The following is a 20,658-nucleotide window of genomic DNA, read 5'->3' as shown; positions in this document are numbered from 1 at the left end:
AAGAAGTATGGAATTATTCATTAGGAAATAAATTTTAATTTCAAACTGGAAGCACATTTCTTCTACTCATCAACATACCTAATTCATAATGCAGAATTTCAGATGCAGTTAACATTTTTGAAATGGAGCAGGCATGGAATTCCTTTAAAATCCAAGTATCCCTTAAATTTGTTTCCTAATCTGTCCATGATTCCCTTTAAACAAGACATTCCAGGCGCACCTGGGGGGGCTCAGGCGGTTGAGCGTCCAACATTGTCAACTTTGGCTCAGGTCACGAGTTTGTATTTCGTCAGTGCAGAGCCCGCTTTGGAGTCTGTTTCTCTGCTCCCTGGCCCTCCCCTGCTTGCACTCTCTCGAAAATAAACATTAAAATAAACCTCCAGGAAAACAGAGGGAAGTCAAATGTAGCAAATCCATTGTTTTAGGTTAAAAGTCGTACTATTTAAGCATTCAGATCAGTGGATATTAGAAGATTTAACACAGCAACAGTTTCTTACTCATTCTGTTTATTGGATTGAAAGGGAATACAAAGGACTGGTTAGGTGCTACGCACGGACACGGAAAAGGTGTGTTAAAAAAAAAATCCCAGGAAAGCAAATCAAAGTTAATGTAGTTTCAATTGAACAAAATTTAAAGACGTTTAATATACTACACATTTATAAAATTAAAGTTAACAAAGGGTGTTTTGTAAATAATTAGTAGAACAAGTGAAAATAAATATCCGAGACCTGAAGTTTTTTATGCTTTAATGAGATAATAAAGCAAAGAATTTTAAACTACGAAATATAATCTGAGAGGCAGTTTAAAAAAACAAAAAACAAAAAAACCCCAAAAAACAGAACCCCCCCCCAAATTTAAGAACACAATCCTTGGATTGGAAACACTGAATCAGTCCATAGCGATGGTTATTACATACCAAAAGCTCTAAGTGTTAACTAGTTCCACCACAATGCCGGGTAAATCTTGACAATTTAGGTATCTTGAGATCAACACTTAAGTTCTTTTCCCGATCTCTACAGCTTGGTTTGTAAGTACGCACATGCTTTTGTGGATCTGTTCCCCTCACCACACACACAAGTTTTCAAGGAGCCAATGACAATTTTTCCATCTGTGCCTAAAAATGTTACGATTCGGTTTTAGCACATTGACCCTGATAATGCAAATGTCTGAGTTAAGCGTGGGGACACATCTCAATCTTATAAAAATATACCAGTATTAACCAGACCTTAACTTCAGAGAGGGCACTTCACATGTGCACGAGACTTTGTAAAATTGACACAAGAACCCAGAAAGCTGTTTCTAGGGCTTCTGATGAACTCAGTACACTCTCTTCCACACACACAACATGCACACGTTTTTATGCTATTAGTTTCACTCAATCTGGATTGAGTGAAATTCAGCCTATCTGGATTAAGTAGACAGGGAACAGGCTTGTACAGATTTTGTTTCTGCAACTAGAGGGAGGCCACTGTAACAATAGCTCATGGCACTGAAAACTTCGGTTCAGTTCACCCTGTTTTTAGAAAGTGTTTATGTGTAAATAAACACAAATTCACCTCTTCGTTTAAAGTGAGTTTATATTAAATCAGGTCTGGTTTTGAAAACCCAAGGAATCTTTGGGAAAGTAACGCTTAAAGAGAGTTGCTGAAGTCTAAATGAGAAATTAAAACTAAAGCGAGGTACGTTTATGCTTTAGAGATGGGACAAAAAGGATATTAAGAAAAATGTCTTCTTTCCTCCCCATTCAAAAGCTGCCATTCTTCTGCTGTGAAAGAACGTGACAGAGAGATTTCCCTCTCAAGAGATGTACGATACATTTACCACCGTGAGCAGAGGTGATAGGTCAGCTCTTGTGTGCAGGAAACAACACCCTAAAAAAGAAAATTTCAAGGTGGGGAGGGGTGGGGAAGAAGGGTTTTCTATTAATGTCACGGACGCCACTCTAGAGGGAGAACATACCTAAGAACAAAAAAATCGTATTTCTACGAGTGTGATTTCAGACAAATGTTGAGAGAAAGTTGGGATTTTTTTTTTCCTTTCAACTAGGCAGATGACTTTAATCATTTAGTTTGTATTTAAAGTTAGGGAATTCCTTTTTGCTCTCCCACCCACGAACACAGGCCCATCTGTAGGGACGCTGGCTAGTATGCTCTCCTATTTTAAACGACTTACCTGGTTTAAACACACACGTTTACCTGGCCTAGAAGAGCAGCGGGAACGCAGAGGGTAGGAACACTGACGGTACAAACCCCAGGCCAAAGCCGTCACCCCTCCCCGCCGCCACCTGACCTCTTCGTTGCCACCCCCACCCACTGCCACAGTCCTCCGCTCCAACACTGTACTATCGACCACCGGTTGTTTGGAGGAAAAGACATTTAATTTCATACTTGCTCTGCCCTTTATGAACAAATGAGAACACATTTTTAAGCACATGGAAACGAGCCTACTAACCTGAGTTTTGGAGCCCAAACTCTCCACTCTACTTTTGATCTATGTGCAAAAAGTATTGGTACTTTTCAGTTTCTACGTTAGCATGTCGCGCCAGCTTGGCGGTCCCCTTAACTCTTGGGCCTATGCAGAGACTAGAGCCCTGTTGGAGCTGGTCACCTCATAGCTACGGGTCGCCCCGTCCTGCTGCCAGGCTCTTTGCCTCGCCTGCCCTACGGGACCCCGCGCGGCAGGTGCAGGGCACGGCGTGTCTGGGTGGCTGAGGGCTCACAGCCCCTGAGACCTCGGCACCATCGTTCTTCTGTGTTCTCTGGCAAGTGGGCCTCCCTTTTATCCGCTCTTTCAGAGTGGTCCTCAACTACATGGGGGCAGTCGGGTGAGGCGAGGAGTGGAGGGCTGAGCCCCGCCACTGGGTGCCCATCTTGGGGGTGCGCTGGACCTAACCTGTCAGCAGCTGTGGCGTTTCCGTGCCCACATTTTGTTATATCTGCTGTGGAGACAGGGGTGCGGTAACTACCGGCCTCAAGGCAGAAAACATGACTGGATTTAACTGAACTGGATTTAACTGAACTATGGTAAAGAGAAGTTGCCACTGAATTATATACAGTTACCAATGAAGATTTTTATTCAAGCTTAAAGTAAGAAGTAATCTTAGTTAAGAAAAATGAAGTACCAGGTAAACTGTAACAGGTGGTTATCGTAACTTATAAGTATCAAAACAGGAATTCTTGATTCTCTAAGTGGAGGTCTCTGCAAAATGGAGCTTAAGGAAATCTTTGACATACCAATTTGATAAAAGGACCTGCTGACCACAGTCTGTCACTTCCTGTTGCTATGAGCTTTTGGGAGAATCTGTGCTATTTTAAGGCCAATTGTGGTTTTCTTTCGTCTCCCCTCCCTGACACCCCCACGGGAGAGTCCCCGACACCCAAGCCTTTCCTCGCTCTGCTCTGCGGGTCCCAGGCCCTAGAGGGGACTTGGCATAGGCCCTTGTCCTCGCCAGAACCTCACCTCGGGGGCGCTGCCACTCCTCCCCCACCGTAACAGCCGCGGCCCCTTTGACCCTCTGCGGGAGTGGGGAAGGGTTTCAAAGGAGATCAAGTACGCTGTGCCCGGCTGTGGTGGGGTTTAAAAGCACAATGTGAACATCAGGCTTTTGGCTTCTTTTAACTGTGAAATTCTCGAGATTAAAAGTGCTTTTCCATGGAGAAAACCTCTCCTCGAGCTTCCAGGGAAAGGGGAGGCAAAGACTACCCACAGCACCAGTTTGGAATGAGGTTCGGTATGGCAAGATCGGAGACACTGAGGAGCGTTCTGTACGTTTATGTCCCCCTGTAGGTCAAAATGTTAAGGGCAATTCAGATACAGGGCTCTGAGGTTTTAAACCCGGTTCCGGTCTGTGGCCTGTGGAGTCTTCTAACACACTCCACCCTACTATGAACTTTCCCGGTGGTCACACCTGCTTTCCACTTGGGCTGGACCCCCGTCAGAACAGCCTCCCAAGTGGGGAACAGCTTGGAACGTGCTCTAGGAAAAGCTACGCTGACTCACTACCAATCTCTCCTATTGGTATAGGTTTAAAATCCTCTCTTTTTGAATCTTGAATTTCTTCGACATCAGGTACTGATGTTCCTTCAGGGAGAAAAAAAATGGAAGGGGCAAACCTTCAAGGGATTACTCTGGATTTCCTGTGTCACGTCCTTCCAAGCTCTGGTTCTGACCAAGTCTCACGTGGGATTCCGGAAGAGTACTGCGTATCTAAGTCATACAGGAAACTCTTTTAAGCTGGTTTAGATTCCAAATGTATACAAATGAAGTCACTTTAATCCTATAAATACTTCTTAATTTATTTTTAAAAAATTGTGCTGTTAACCCTTTTACGGGGCAACAAGCTATGTGAAAAGTACAAAACTTTTTGTCAAATGTCATATTGAGAGTGCTTTTGACATAGTTCACTGGTTTGTCATCTGGATCAGTATCTACTGCGCAACGGGCAAAGGCTAGAATCCATGAACCAAGCTGCAAAGATCTCAAGCTAAATAAGGCGGAAAGATCTGGAGAAACAAAAGGAGGAAACTCTTTCCTATCCAATGTGTACTCTTCAGACTAATGCACTCCTTCTATCAAGCCTTCTAAACTGTTAAATAAAGTTTTCCAAACAAGCATTTAAACTTCATTACACAGAAGAGCAACAAGAATGGTGTCCCACCAGACAAAAGGCAGGAGGGAAAACAATATATATACGGAGTTCGGTGGGTAAGCCTGAATGTAGCACAGTCCTTCACAACCGATGGGGGCGATTCGACATGGCGTCCAACAACGTTCTAACGACGTGCTTCATCTCAACTGGTTACTATGAAGCAAGGTGTAAATGTTTGGCCCCAATCGGGCTTCAGAAATGGTTCTTTTTTTCATGACGAGCATGTCTGTCCAGCTATCAATCATGTTTGTTTGCACCAAATCCCAAGCCATTAAAATACGACTAATTTTAAGTTAAACAGAAGCCGTCTGCTCCACACTCGCCATCAACTATCCATGCTACTGCATTCCTCTGAATGGAGACAAGACGAAATGTGTTTGGGGTAGGGAGAGGGGGCAGGGGAGAGAGGGGAGGGGAAGAAAAAAGTTACCAGTTAGTAAGTTTTAATATTGGCATCATGACATTACAACACATACTCCCACTGAAAAACGATCACACCAAGGCACACACTTGACATTTCCGGCATAATCATTACAACGAAGTGTCTGTCTTATGTCTCAGCCTAGACAGGAATGTCTAAATTCATTACTCTGGAGCCCAAGTGAACAATCAAGCTAGGCTCTCATGGACTTCTGAGGAGGGCCTTGCTTCGCTCGTCTCAAACTGTGCCGTCGTCAGCCTCCCCTTTCTGGCTGTGGGTCTACCAGCTTTACGGCCAGAATTCACGTTCCACACAACACACCCACTTAGAGCACACCACTCAACAGCTCTTACTGGCACATTCACAGGACTGTACAACCACCACCGCCAACAACTGTAGAATGTTTTCATCCTGCGCTGGCACTCATCTGCAAACACCAGCCCCCGCCCGTCTACTTTCAGCGTCTGTGGGTTTGCCTGCTCAGGACATTTCAGACAGAATCACACTAGGCGGTCTTTAGTGTCATCTATGCTGTAGCACGGGTCAGTGCCGGACCCTGTTCCATTTTCTACCTTCCTCAAAAAATATAGTGTGGAGCTCCACCATTATAACCATTAAAACAGAAGTATCTAATGGAGTCATGGTTTTTGGCTATCACTTTCTTCAGCCTCACCTTCAAAATTTCTATTCCAAACAGGTGTTAATTAGTAAAAAAAAAAAAAAAACCAAAAAACCAAAACAGTTTCTTTAAGCGGGGGGAAAAGAACCAGAAGAGAGCTACCTAGAAGGCCTACAGCCACATAATTGGTTATATGTCTATGGAAGCGGTTTTTCCATTTTAGGGCCCTCTCTATACAGCTCTATCGATGCTGCTAAAATCCGAGGCAGGATGCTGACCTGGACCAGATCTCACAGACACACCACATCAGGTGTGTCCGCATCAACTAAACCCACGGAGTGGCAAAGCGGCTCTTCACTGGATAGAGACAGAAGCTCACAGGTGTGTCTAAAATAAATCCACTTAGAAGGTCAGTATGACAGTACAGACCAAAGATTCTTCTGAGCCTTCAAATCTTATTTAAAGAAATAACTTCCAAATGACTGAGGTTAGAAACATGCAGTGATGGATGCATGCAATGTCTGTTAGAGCGCTAGCCCAGAAATCGCATCAGGACAACAAATGGAGGCGGAGGCTGCATCCTCATGGCTTTCCCAGAGGCAGCGGGTCAGCCAGGTGGTGACGCATAGACCAATGGCTCTTCGGGCCCTAAACCACTGACAGTGGTCTGCAAACTTCACCCCTGTCGTCTTCAGGCTCCTTAGTCTCATCTGACAGCAGCTGGTCGCCTTTCTTGCTCAAACATTTAGGTGGAACAAATCTCCTCCCGGTTTTCTAGGTCAGGGACTTCCTTCTAAGCAAACAAAATACTCTACTTGCTCCATTTGAAAGCAGAGCAGTATAAAATTTCTCATCATGCCTTCCCTCCAGTGACAGTGTCTGGCTCAACGGAGCTTCCTCGCTCTGGGCCTGCTTCATCGCCAAACATTCCGAGGTGGTGGGAAAACCCTTTTGGACTCAGGACTCAAAGGCTGGCAGCATTCAAGTGAGGCTCGCCCTGACTCTGTCTAGAACCCTCCAGAACTGAGGGTAAATGTATCTCTCAGAGGGCCGGGAGGATTTACGCAAGCCCACACATGCACAACTGGGCTGGCACACTGCCTGGCCCCGAGGTCTGGGGGAAATTCAGTTTCCTTCCCTCTCCTCTGCACAGAGGCCAGGGTGCTACGTGGTGCTATACAGGTTTATTTTTAAGAGTAAAATCCATAATCAAGATTGTTCTAAAGTGGTTCAAGTTTTGTATACTGGCTAGTTTTCGTGGGTATGAAAGTAAAAAATGCTTTCTGCATCATGAAGCAAGATTTTCTATAGATTGTTGAACTGACCACAGCCAGTGGATGCGAAGGAGGTGGCACGTTCCAGTTTATTCTCCCCACCGTTACCCTGCACACGCGTGCACACACACACACACCCCCGTGTGTCTCACATTACTTACACTCCTTCTGTGGAAGGAGAGAGTATACAGCCTCTAAATGAGGGAGAACATAAATCCTGTCCCACACTAAAAGTCCCGCAACTTTAGCCATCGGGGCAACGTTCCACTGGAAGGGAGCGCAGGCTGCCGTGCAGCGGCGTTACCTTCAATATTCTGGTGGTCTATAAAAGGTGCTGGTCCCCATATTCTAACAGTGCCGTCGTCGGAGGCGCTGGCCATCATGGATGGGATCTGTGGGTTCCAGCTCACACAGTTGACTGTGCGCGTGTGCCCTGTCAGCTCCGCGATGGGCAGTTCACTACGTTTGTGCCAGATGTAAACCTTGTGATCTGAATGAACGGCAATTCGAAGAAAAGTTAGGGAGCTGTCCTACTGATCTTCAGTTTATCATTTGTTACACACAGAACATGTGACATGATCATCAGGATTTAAAAAGAGATGTGACATGAGCAGTTCAATAAATTACCTTGTAAAAAAACCATTTTAATAAAATACACATTTTCCCCTGTTAAAGGTGCCTGATTAGCTCTCAAGTCATCACAAAACCTGCAATAGTGTGTAAGACGTGAATCGCAGTTCACAGTCCAGATCTTCCGACGTGAACAAATCTAGGGCAGAGATAATAAATGCTGGGGAAACTGGAGGGAAGAGAAGAGCAATGCATCCAAATTCAGAAACAGCAATGACGTGGGCAACAGCAGACACCTCACAGGGTATCTGGCGCACACTAGGCCCTGGACGCTGTCTCCCTCGCCCCACGCGGCGCTGCTGTGCTCACACCCTTTCGGGGCTTGGGGATGGTTGGGGCTCTAGAGCCGCGACTATCCAATTCCCGGCCGCCCTCCACCTCTGACCAGCCCCATCACCGTGGACAGGTAACCCGCTCCTGGTGATGCTTTCACTGTAAAGGAGGGACTGGACTTACCTCATCATGTAGGAGGGTGAAACTCATTTGTGTGTGAAAAAGAGTTTTGAAAAGAGCCCGGCACAGAGGAGACACCAGGTGTTACTGTGAAGTGATGGCCCTTAAACAGGGGGCAGAGTCCTGGCTGAGTTAGAAAAGGGTTCAACCTCAAGAGACGCACCACTAGTGGCCGGCATGGGAACTTCCGGCGGGGGGCGGTCAGTCCTTTGGGGGAAAGGACGTCTAACGTGAAGATGCAAGGCAAGGCCGGGGTTGCCTCTGAGCGCTCTGCGTGCGTGTGTGAAGCAAAAGCTGAGACCCTCACTGGAGAACTAACGGGTCTCCCAAAAGGCGTGTGCCGTGCAATCCTTTCTCCTTGCACAAAAAGACAAAACACGGAGAAGACGGACCGGCAGATTAGCCATGCTTCCCCCGGAACTGGAGAAGCTCCCAAGGAAGGACACCACAGGCCTGCAAGTGTGAAGGCGCCTGCCAACTGCGGGGGGCACTCTGTGAACACGCACCCATGGAGCGTGTGGGCTGAGGCAGGGCTTGGGCTCAGAGCCATGGGCTTAACCGACCAAGCTCTGCCAGCCACTGCTGTCCAGGGCACCCGCGGCTCGCGTGAGGGCAAAAAGTAAGGCAAGTGATTTTTTGTATTTTTTTTTTTACATCGCCAGAACGATGACTAAGCTTGAGTACCAACAGAACTCCTCTGGGAAAAGGTTTCCTCACTGCTCTATTTCGTACTGGCATTCATGTGTTTGGGGATTTGGAAGGTCCTTAAAGTATTTTCCTTGCAAACGAATGACAAGCAAACTAACTAATGTGATCATCTCAGGACAGAAGACATTCACTATGTCCATGTGGTGCTCAGGGCATTTTCAGAACCGGTCTACACCACCCGAGTTGTGAGAACGCGTATCTTGCTACTTCAGGTACATGTCACTTTTAGCCCCGAACGGAACATACTGTTGTTACGTTACTCATCGTTCAAGGTTCGTTCGGGGCCTAGAATAAAAGAACTGTATCACTAGTGATAATGTCAGCCAGACGGATTTCCGGGGGCTTCCAGGGCACATGTGACATTCGGAAAGGCTGTGAGGCCTAAGAGGGGACACAGGGCTGCGAGAGGCCTGGGGGGAAGCTGATGGGCAGGCAGAAGGCTGCACAAGCGCATACCAAGTCAGAGTAGGAGCCCATGCAGAATCCGGGCAAAAACAACACACTTAAACTACCAGGGGAAAAAAAGGATTTCTACCTGGAAAGACTTGAGCTTTCATAAATACCTACAAACCACTCTTGTCTCTTCTCAATCTTACCTGATGTATTTTTTCTTTTTAGGGAAAGAAATAACTGATAAATTCATGTTTCATATGAATCCCTAAAGGTCTTTGTCCTGATTCTTTTTTTTTAAAGTTTACTTTTGAGAGAGAGTGAGTGCAAGTGGGGGAGGGGCAGAGAGAGGGAGGGACAGAATCCCAAGCAGGTTCCACGCTGTCAGTGCAGAGCCCAATGCAGGGCTTGAACTCACGAACCATGAGAGCACAACCTGAGCCAAAATCGAGTCGGATGCTTGACCGACTGAGCCCCCCAGGTGGCCCTGTCCTAGTTGGTAAGTGTATCTTGTACACAGAGGAAAGCTCCTGTGTTGCTCTGTGATCCTCTGTCTACTGAGATCAGGTTTTTGTTAAGATAGGTGACAAACAGCTTCTATGATAAATGGATTGTTAGCAACATAATCAAGTTCCTTGGTCTGGGTTGTAAAACTAGAGTCAGTATTTTTAAAAGTGACTTAAATAATTTGCTGCCCTAGAACTTAGAACAGTAAGTGGATACTCAAGAAGAATGTGACCAATGAAAATTTCCAGTAATTTCCCATTACTTGTATTTCCATCACCATAAAAAGTACACTAACTTTTAGTACTTATTCACCCATCTGTGTTGCATATTTTAAACAATTTCTCTTTTAAATTGGATGGACTAATTTCTCTTTTAAATTGGATGGACTACTTTAGGAACAAGCCTGCCTGAAACACTGATATTAGCAGACTAGAGAGCACATTTACTCCGAAAGGCAGTAGAGACTGTTCTAGAATTTCAGCTTTTCTGAGACTGTAAGAATTATCAAACTAAATTATTCTCTTTGGCCATTAAAGAAACACTGAAACATCTAACTATCTAACTATCGTCAATTTTGTCTAAGTTCACGTAAATCATCATAATCAACTTGACTATTCAGATTCTACTAACCTCCAAACGCCACCAGCCTTGTGAAAAGAGCAGGCAGCATTCGAGTTTGTATTTAAGTAAACCTTGATTTGACACATGCACCAAGCACGCCCCCATGCGGCCAGAGCAGGCACTACTGATTTGGGGGGAAAAAGGATGGTCACTCCGCCAAAGGGGAAATGACCAGTGCTCTCCTACGATTTTTAACCATGTTAATACCCTGAATCTGCCTGGCGACATGGCCACCTTCACACACAGAGATGATCACAAAGCTCCCACTCCATCCGTACACACATGCCGACAGAGCACACGACTCACCCTCACTGCCACTAGCGATGAAGTCTTCGTTATGGCCTCCAAAACATGAATGAATTGTATAAAACCCTTGCGTGACACCTTGATACTTTCTTACTAAAACTCTGTCTTGCAAGTCCCATAAATGAACTCCCTGTAGGCAAAAGAAAACATATATTTATTCTACCTCAACTCCAAAGAATTTTAAAAAGTCATCTGTGAATTCCCCTTTTCTTGATTGAACATTTTCAGTTTCAAGTTACACAAAATGCCAATGTGCTGATAAATCTATGGTGGACTATACACACTTAAGGGTCAAACACATGCAGTAAAATGTAAGAATCTGTAAAAACAGCAGTACTGGAGAAAAAGAATTTGTAGAAATATTTGTTTACACACACACACGCAAGCACACACCAACAATAGCACTTAAAATCTGAACTACACTAACTCTTGTGAGAATGACAATAAGCTTACCTGAGTTGCTACATTTAACAAAGCTAACCGGCCGTTCTTGGAAATAGTAAAAGACATAATGGGGTGATCTTCTTGTACTCTGTAACCAGAAAACAATCTGTCAGAAGCAACGTACTGAGAATTAAGACATTCAAATTATCAAAATATAAAATGTTCTACTAGCTTAAAGACCACAGTTCTGCCTATAATCAGCACTACACACTGCATTTTAATCAAGGAAGAAAATCAGAGTTTCTGGTTACTAAGCACCACTGGCCCCACCAATCTAAACAATCAAACCATGGGGTGCCTGGGTGGCTCAGTCGGCTAAGCATCCATCCGACTTCGGCACAGGTCATGATCTCACGGTTCGTGGGTTTGAGCCCCTCATCGGGCTCTGTGCTGACAGCTAGCTCAGAACCTGGAGCCTGTTTCAGATTCTGTCTCCCTCTCTCTCTGCCCCTCCCCACTTGTACTCTCTCAGAAATAAACAAACATTAAAAAATAAATAAATAGTCAAACCAAACCCACAACATAAACTTGTCTTCTACAATAGCAAGTCCCACCACATATTTCTATATAAATCAACAAATATTTAACAGACACAAAAAAGAGTTACATGTTCCTATCTGTAAGATCCTCGAAGTTGTACCCCCGGATTCGCTGGTGTGTATCTGATGCCAGAACCGTCTTGCCGTCGCTCAAGCACCAGAGGCATTGCACTCTGACCCCTTCCCAGGAGTCAAGGAGGTTACCATCTAAATCCTGCAGAGAAAACCACTATGAGCCCCAATGCTAAACAGTGTGTGGAAAACAAAGAACAGAAAGAATCTCTTAGCAATATCTTTCTGCAGCAATGCTTCCCCCCAATCTCAACTGAATTGTTCCACAGCTGGCTTAAGTCACCAAAATTTGAATATAGGTCAAATTTCATTACAATAAAACTGCTGGGGGCGGTGGGGGGTGGGGGGGGCGAGAACCTCTGTAAAATCTATCTTTCCTTTTATAACCAGCCAGATACAGTCAAACACAGTAAATACAAAGAAAGAAAGAATCCCGGAATTCCAAGTAAGGGCCTCACTACTATTGGAAAAGAATTCAAATGCTCCTTTAAAATACATTATGCTAGGGTCTGTCCTAACTACTCAGAAGCTGAGATCCGGAGATTACCCAAATTGTAATTTCAGAAATTACTGGAACTGTAGCTTTATGGAACCCAGAATGCACTACAGCGCTTTAAAAACTTATAACATGCTCCAACCTGTAATGTGCTCTACAGATCAGAGCTCTCAGGATCATTATTTTGTTGAATGTTCAAAGGTCAGAGAGGTACCCTGTTCCCATTCCCCAGGGGCGCAGCTACCAAGTCCCTGTTCTGAAGGGGTCAACACCGTAGGGACGGCAGGGTCAGCAGAGACATGGTGGGCATTTGCAGCCAGTGACTCAAGAACAAATGGCTTAAATGCTGTCGCGTACAGCGTGGTGACTAACTTGCAGACTGCGAGTTGTCCTCATGACGACTTTGGATGGTAGTGGACAATTACTGCGGTTTATAATGTTCAATGCACACGAATATCAAATCATTATGTTGTATGCTTGAAGCTAATATAATGTTACATGTCAATTATACCTCCATGAAAACAAAGCAAACCTGAGTAAAGAAAAAATAAAACTAGTACATTAGCCCTCGGATAAAAACTCCATTTAAAATATGGGAAAATCACGTACAGATCAATACACTGTGTTGAGACAATTGGGGACAAAAGAGAACCGAGGGCTTATAAACACGGGCCACTGGCCAGCCTAATGAAGACCCCGCGGTCTGTAATGACCACATAATGGTCTTAGCGAAGCTCCATCTCCAGCTACACTGAACAACCTATAGGACTCATGATCTTGTTTAATCCTGGTCTTAGAACCACGTCTCAAGGGCCCCTGGTGCCAAGCCTCGAGCAGACAGGGTGACGACTTTGCACCCTGGGTGGAGTCGGCCTTGTCACAGGACCTGTCGCCTAGCACATCTGCTCGTCAGCCCACCAATCCAGGATGCACAGGGCAGATGCAAATCAAGATGCTTCAAATAAAGACTGGAAGGTTCTCTGGTAGCTCTCCTCACCACTTTTAGTCCTCAAATACTTAAGGCAATCTACTCATGAAACTCAGCATATTTTTGATACAATAAACCTAAAACCTGGAAAGAAAATTAGTAAAATATTTTCAATTCTATACATCAGAAACTTGTTTATGAGAACAAACTGTTCGGTAAAATAATTTTCTGTTTTACTGAACTCGAAGTCCACAGTTCGTATAAGAAGGAACACAGCACGGTCAGTTCTGTACATGCTCGTTCAGAACGAAGGCAAAGCAGTTTTCACAGGATGCATCTTATAAAAGATAACAGGGCAAGTGGATTCTTTATTTAACCATGACGACAAGCAGAGGCGCAGAAAGGCGCGCGGGATACTCACACACTGATAGAACTGGCCGCGCTGGCCTCCAGTCACGAAGCGCTTTCCGTCTGGGTTCCAGGCCACACTTGTTAAACTGTCCTCGTGAGACTGGCTCATCTTTGTCCTCAGCTCTCCCGTCTACGGAGAAAGGAAATTGTGGGTAAGACCTTCAGCTAGTCTTCTAAAGGGAACCTGTAAGAAGCCAACCGTGACTGGGCTGTCGGTTAGTTTAGGCCTCCTAACTGGAGGGATGGACTATTTTAACCGGCCTCACAAAAAGCAAAGGAACAAAAACACTGCAGCCTCAGGAGAAGCATTAAGAACGTGATGAAAACTCAACGCTGCAGGCCCGTCCCTTCTGAGTTCCCACCGCCCCTTACTCCACAGCTCTTTACAGATTTTCTTCTAAAACAGCCATTAATGCCATCAGCAATTCCTCAAGAACATGATTAACAGATCGAAAAACTGTGCCCTTGAACTAGGGGAGGGGTGCAGGCAGTTCTAAATTATGTTAAACTTTGTATTTGAGATGCTCAAAATGTAGTAGGGAAGATGGGAAGAGAGAAATGAAAACTATTTTCCTGATATCTAATTTTTTAAAATTTATTTTCAGAGAGAGAGAGTGAGAGAGCGAGAGTGCGCACAAACACATGTGTGCGTGAATCCCAAGTAGGATCCGAACTGCCAGCAGAGAGGCTGACATGGGGCTCAAATTTACAAACCGTGAGATCATGACCTGAGCTGAAATCAAGAGTCGTATACTTAACTGAGTCATCCAGGCACTCCAATATCTAATTTTATCTCAATTAAAAGTAACAGAAAAGAAGAACTTTTTACTGTTTAGCATAGCCATTTTAAAGTATTCCCGACTACGAACAACTCTTTAGTGGTTGCAACACTGAAATGTCCTCCTCTTATTTTTCTAGGTTATTCAGCTTAGAAAGCAGACCCATACTATTTAATCTAGTCTTAATTCCATTTTGTTCATGGATTAGAAACAGGCTCTGAGAGAGATTAGCTGCCCTTGATGTAACAAAAAGTACATGGGCATAACTTTCCTGTGAGAAATGGATAATCAAAAGTAAAAAGAAAAAGTGAAAACAAAATATATAATCAGGAAATGGGGCCAAGTAATAAAAGCACAGAGGACACAAAACTAGAAAACCAGAATCTCCCTTACGCTGGGGGGGAAAAATGTCCAGCACCATTAAAACCTTCCCCCACATTGTTAATTGCTCTCACCTACTTAGCTTTTTGGGTTGCTTGAGAGAAACAGAAGTTTAGAACCACAAGTACACACACAAATGCTAAATCCTCCACACTTCCTGTCACAAACACGCCAGCATGTGTTCCTGCAGGCAGAAATGGTCCTCTGTCACGCTCAGGACAGTGCACGTATGATTGGGAGACAGCTTAAAAATATAAAGGAATAATGTGAACATGGACTAAGTAACGGGTCCATCGAGTACTCCACAGGCACAGGTGAGCAAGAACAGCATGTAGTGGTCCAGTAACTCAGGACTGACTCAAAGACTAGGGTCCCAGTAAATTCCGAGTCTGCTGCTGCAGAGCGAGGACTACACACACCTTCTCTTTGAGGGGAGAGAGCTTTAATGGAAAAAAACCTACTTGGTCTTTTAGAGAAGATTCACTTCAGGCCTGTTTTACTGAGAGAAAGCTGCCTATCCTCCTGTGCCTTGCCACTCCCCGAAACGGATCACGCGTGCGCACACACACCACTTACACACTGGTTTGATAAAAATGGCAGAAGACACTTGCAGAGCAACTGGGTGTGTTTGATCATGAAATGAACGTTAGCTATTAGAGAATTAATTATAGTTAACGTTATTGGATTACGACAATAGTACGTATTATATGGGAGAACGTCATTGTTGAGAAGATACGTGCTTAAGTATTTGGGGTAAAATAGTCCATATATAATTTCCTCCCTAATGTTTTGGACATGGATGTCTGTGAGTGTGTATGCACATCTACATGTGTATGCACACATGTGCCCACACAGGACACAGAGAACGTTAACCGCTGAATCCAGGGTGCTGGGCTCAGATCACCAATGTATCCCTCTATTTTTCTTCTTAATGTCAGAATGTTTTCCTTGAGAAAGCGGGGGAGCAGTAAGCGAGCAGTGACAGAGCCTCCTGGGGCGGCAGCAGAGCAAGAGAGTGGCGGGTCACCTGAGGTGCACACTTCCGCCGAGTCTGAGCTCTACTCTCTCAGTAAAAACCAACTCACTTCCAGGCCCCCAAACTCCCAATCCCACCCCATCAACTCACATTTTACACTCAAACCACAGCCTGGACCACGCCCTGACCTTGGGTCAGAAAAATGAAAGGAACAGCATCGAACCAGCCATCTTGCAGAAGGAAGTCAACAAAACACAGTCCTTAAATCGGAACTATGAGGTTTCCAAAACAGAGGACAAAATTAACAGAGGGAACTTAATGCTAATTTTTTAAAAAATGGGACCCTGGATAAAGGCCAAGTTTTCATTTAGAGACAGTAACAGAGCCCTTATTAGTAAGAACTGAAACTTCACTATTTCCCAGATTAGACAAGAACATCAAACACGGGCGAGGAGATGACAGCCTGGCCACCAGGGTGAGAAGTCTGGACCGGCACGGAGGCCGTCACCTGACTGGGCTGTCCCATGTACATCCAACTATGAACCCACAGGGTCTCCTCGGTGGGGGGGGTCCACAGTAAACAATCCCAAGTCCAACATCCTTCCTTTTTTTCCAAACTCTATCATGCTCAGCATGATATTTATGTTTACACAGTTGGACACCTGGGTTCCATTCGATGGATTCTCTTTGCTAAGGGGGCCCAACGGCTCTGCTCCACGGGGGGTCAGGTTAAAAGCTTGTGTGTGTGCAGGACGTTTGTCTGTAGGGGCGGCCGCAGGCATGGAGCGCACTCACCTGCACACTCCAGAGCCAGAGCTCAGAGCAGTCATCTGGGCCACACGCAACAAGGTAGTTGTCATCCGGACTCCACGCTATGTAAGAAACGCCATACGCATGTCCTTCTAACGTCTTAAGCAGTTTTAGCAGATGTGTGTCCTAAGAGGGAAAAAGACCACTCGGTTAGAGTCCCCAGGGTCACATCCTACTTCAATGAGCTGTGAGGGTATACTCTGAGAACATAATTCACTCTGAGGAGGTTTTCAGATTTCACCAATCTCCCCCCAGCTGAAGCCCGAATAGCTTGCTTCATACACTCGTCCACAGAGCAACATCCAGTAAGCATCCACCATGTACCAGACCCTGTGTGCTAGAGGCCAACATAAGCACACAGGCCATTCCTGTGGATGCTCTCGGGGACACAGAGCAAGCGTGGTCACAGGTACGTTTCCGTTTTTGAAAACTGCTTTCTCGAGACAGGACTTACGTAGCATAAAATTCACCGTCAAAGTATACGACCTAGAGCATTTAGAACGTTCCATCACCTCACAAAGAAACCCCATATGCACTGGCAGCTACTGCCCCCGCCTGCCTCCCCGCAGCCCCTGGCAGCCACTCCGGTCTCTCCAGACCTGCCTAGCCTGGATGTTCCATACGAGTGGAACCATCCAATACGGGTCCTCTGCGATCGGCTTCTTTCACTCCACGTGGTGTTTCCAGAGTTCATCTGCTTTGTAGCCGGGGTCAGTATTCTGTTCCTTTTCCCTGATGACTATTCCATCTGGTAGATATGTCCTACCCTGTGTATCCACTCATCAGCTGACCAACACGGGGACCATTTCCATGTTTTCAGCTACTATATCTAATGCCGCTATGACTGTGGATGAGTCTCCTCTGGGTTCGCGCACACGAGTGGAGCTGCCACATTTCTGTATGACACTGAGGAGCGGCCACACTGTCTTCTGAGCGTGCCCCCGGCAGAGCTGCTGCGGCAGGGTAGGACAAGCACGCCTGGCATCACCCTCGTCAGTCTCCAAGATTAGCCCCTCCCCCCCAACAATACAGGGAAGGAGGCTAAGTCTGTGAATGTGGGAGGCCTGCCCCTGCCTGGGACCCACGTGGGCCATGCAGGAGGGACTGCACTGTGAGAGGGGAGGTGGTGAGTGACAGGGCCGAAGAGCAAACACCTTCGCTTTGGGCTAAGGGAGAGAGGAGAGCCACTGACGAGTTTTAAGCTGGGGACATTGTGACATAACATCTGGCTCTAGGAGGAAATGGAAGGTGAGTCAGAACAAACAGATGCAGGATACAGACACCCGTAAAGAGTAGACACAACAGCCATTAACAGTTAAAACAAGACATGCCGTCCAAGATGAACACAGTTCGGACTGCAAGAGGTCACACACGACAGAATGAGACAACCTGTACATTTGTGTTGTGTGGACAGGAACAGACGGAGAAGGTAGCTAGGAGTTCAGTTTTAGGCTTTGGTCAAAGATTGAGACTAGTATCAAGCCTGCAGGATTCCAATGGTGAGGACCCAGAAGTAGTAAGGGATAGGTTTGATAAACTGCTTTGATAAAAATAGGTTGGGAGATTTTTTCCAGAAATGTCACTGACAAATAGATGTGTTTAATGTACTTTGTTTCTTCACTGGACCCTAAGTTTATCATTTTTTTCAATCACCTTGTCTAAACCACCATCATTGGACAAAACTAACTAGTTAACACTATGACTACTTGTGATTCTTCTCTGGCTAACATAACAGGCCCCGGTATCCGTACAAGAGTGGAGGATCACCAGAATAATTTAACAGGCAAGTCGAGGCTTTTGGAGTGGCTCAAGATCTTCCAGCAAGAATCTCTCATTCACAGTGGTCCTTTGGATCTACCCAAAGATTCACTTCTAAACTGATGACAAACTAGAGGTATGTAATTGAAAAGCTAATTGTTTCATGCACATTAATTAATCCTGGAAAAAAAAAAAAAGCAAAACATCAATGGGAATATTAATACTAGGTCTTTACAAGCACAGTGTCTCTATACTAACCTATTCCAAGCGGAAATACCATGTTCATGGATGCTTAGAGTATGGGTGGCGAAATAGTAAAATGTTTTTTGGGGAGAAAAGTTCAGAAAACTTGTTAAAAGAAATTAGGCACTGGAATCACACCAACTAAAATCTCAAAGGTCCCTATGTATTCTCTTTTCTGTTAAAACACACAACACACACAGACACGTAATACATACTCAAGAGGATCACCAACTTTCTTACGAGTTTTTGAGCTTTCTTACCTGACATAACAAAATACCATCACACTAAACTCTAAAACCCATGGCCTCTCAAACTGGAACAAGAACATTAATTCTGCACATCCCAAGCTAACCTGGCCACAATAGCCTTCACGTGGAGCTCCTGTTCTGGCAATAGCACCCTGGGTGACATCAGCATAAAGGCCCAAAGTCCCCCGCAAAGAGTACAAGACCTCCTTGCCTGGCTGCCCCATCTGTCATGGCCTCATCTCCTAGTCTGCAACGCAGCCTCTCCCCAGCCAGCCATGTCCTCCTGGACCCAAGGGCCAGTAGGAACTAGTTCGTCTAAGTAACCATTTACTCCTTCTCCTCAGACTTACTCGTCTTACTCTGCCTTGCTTTCCAGCTCCAGTGGGGCTTCTTCTTTGAGCCCCTGTAGCACCCAGTACAGAACAAGGATACTGTATGATCATGAGCTTGCGATAAGGCCTCACATACAGCACGTGCTCAGCAAATATGTGCCAAACAGAGGGGACCGTTACATGCTGTTGCCAAAGGAAAACATTAATAATGCACAGTCTGATACAATTTCTTTTCAGACATCTTGCAAATAATTGCTGAAATGCAACTCCTTAGAACAGCACTCAAAGGCCAAGATTAGATCCCACACTATTTTACTAGTCTCATTTCCCACTCTTTGCCTTACTCACTCTATATCTGAAGGTAAGGGTAGGAGAGGTTAAGGTCCCTCTTTCCCCAAAATGCCCCTTCCTGTCTCTCCGTGTTGTGCATATTAAGGTCAGACTAGGCACGCTCACCTGTGCAGAAGGCCTGCACTTTCATGACACTTTATACATACTGCATGAAACTTCCTTCTGTTCACAGAGATTCACCTGCAGTCTGCCAGGAGTTGTTTAGGGATAGAAACAGGGGTCCCTGAACTTGAATGGGACAAGTGCACATCTTTATTTTCACTAACCATAGGCTAAAATTCAGTATCTCCTTCAATCTTGAATGAAGGCAATTAACAAGGTGGAATTAGGTGATACCTGAGGGACATTCATATACTTACATATCAGGTAGTATAAGGGGACGGTAAACAGAAATCTCAAGTATTCTCACGTCATGTTACTTGTTGTGGTGATCCTGAAATATTTATGCTCATCACTACTTTAAAACCTGGTATTTGTTAGATCTCTTGCTAGAATTTGTTGTTTAATGTGTTAATAAAAAAAGCATATGATTACACTGTATCTGTTTTTATACTATTTTGACAACTATATTTCAACATACTTGGGCTTCCTATATGTTCTGGTCTATCCAATTAAAAATGTTATTTGGGGGATGGGGGGGGCCTCTAGTCATCAGACCACCACAGCAGTACATGGTACAAAAAAAAGAATGCCTGCTTTATGGCAAAGAGTAGATCATATTTACCTTTCATCACAACCCCGAGATCAAGAGGCATGTGCTACGGACTGAGTCCAGTCAGGTGCCCTTGATTGTTTTTTTAAACAATATTTTTTTAAATGTTTTAAATGTTTTTTAAAAATATTTCCTTCTAGAGGCGCCTGGGTGGCCCAGTCAGTTAAGCATTCAATTCTGGATTTCAGTTCCGGTCCTGATCTCAAGGTTTTTGAGTTCAAGCCCCGTGTCAGACTCTGTACTGACAGCGCAGAGCCTGCTTGGGATTTTCTCTCTCTCTCTCTCTCTCTCTCTCTCTGCCCCTCCCTGACTTGTGCTCTTTCTCTATCAAAATAATTAAACTTAAAGAAAAAAAGATTCAGAAGGCAAAATGGTAATGAGTCTTCCCTAACCTGTGACACAAGGACATTGTACTAATCCAGAAATCAAGTGTTAACAAACTGGCAAGGGGCACTGAGAGCAGTGGGTCTGGAACAAAACTGTTCCTGGATCAGAGTCTAAACTCTGCCACTTGCGAGCTCCGAGAGCCTGGGCATTTAACTTCTACCTTGGTTTCCTCATCTGAAAACAGGAGGTGTGAGTAGAGGATGAAGCCAGATCA

The 20,658-nt window shown here is 44.9% G+C and overlaps 1 protein-coding gene across 2 annotated transcripts in view; it reads right to left on the bottom strand.

Annotated features, from left to right (window-relative positions):
* Positions 1-970: 970 nt before the first annotated feature.
* The window catches only part of WDR26 (WD repeat domain 26), a 37,181-nt gene continuing 17,493 nt past the window's right edge, over positions 971-20,658 (bottom strand). For both annotated transcript variants that reach the window (XM_077779893.1, XM_077779894.1), the window contains exons 7-13: positions 16,399-16,539; positions 13,478-13,597; positions 11,629-11,774; positions 11,031-11,109; positions 10,578-10,707; positions 7,267-7,452; positions 971-4,999 (exon numbers count right to left, since the gene is read on the bottom strand). In XM_077779893.1, coding sequence (XP_077636019.1) covers positions 4,974-4,999; positions 7,267-7,452; positions 10,578-10,707; positions 11,031-11,109; positions 11,629-11,774; positions 13,478-13,597; positions 16,399-16,539 — 828 coding nt within the window. In that variant the 3' untranslated portion in view covers positions 971-4,973. The remainder of the gene's footprint in view (positions 5,000-7,266; positions 7,453-10,577; positions 10,708-11,030; positions 11,110-11,628; positions 11,775-13,477; positions 13,598-16,398; positions 16,540-20,658) is intronic.

This window comes from Crocuta crocuta, unplaced genomic scaffold (assembly GCF_008692635.1).
Source record: "Crocuta crocuta isolate KB4526 unplaced genomic scaffold, BGI_CrCroc_1.0 scaffold322, whole genome shotgun sequence".
In the NCBI taxonomy this organism is placed as follows: Eukaryota; Metazoa; Chordata; class Mammalia; order Carnivora; family Hyaenidae; genus Crocuta; species Crocuta crocuta.
This window is presented reverse-complemented; position numbering and strand designations above follow the sequence as displayed.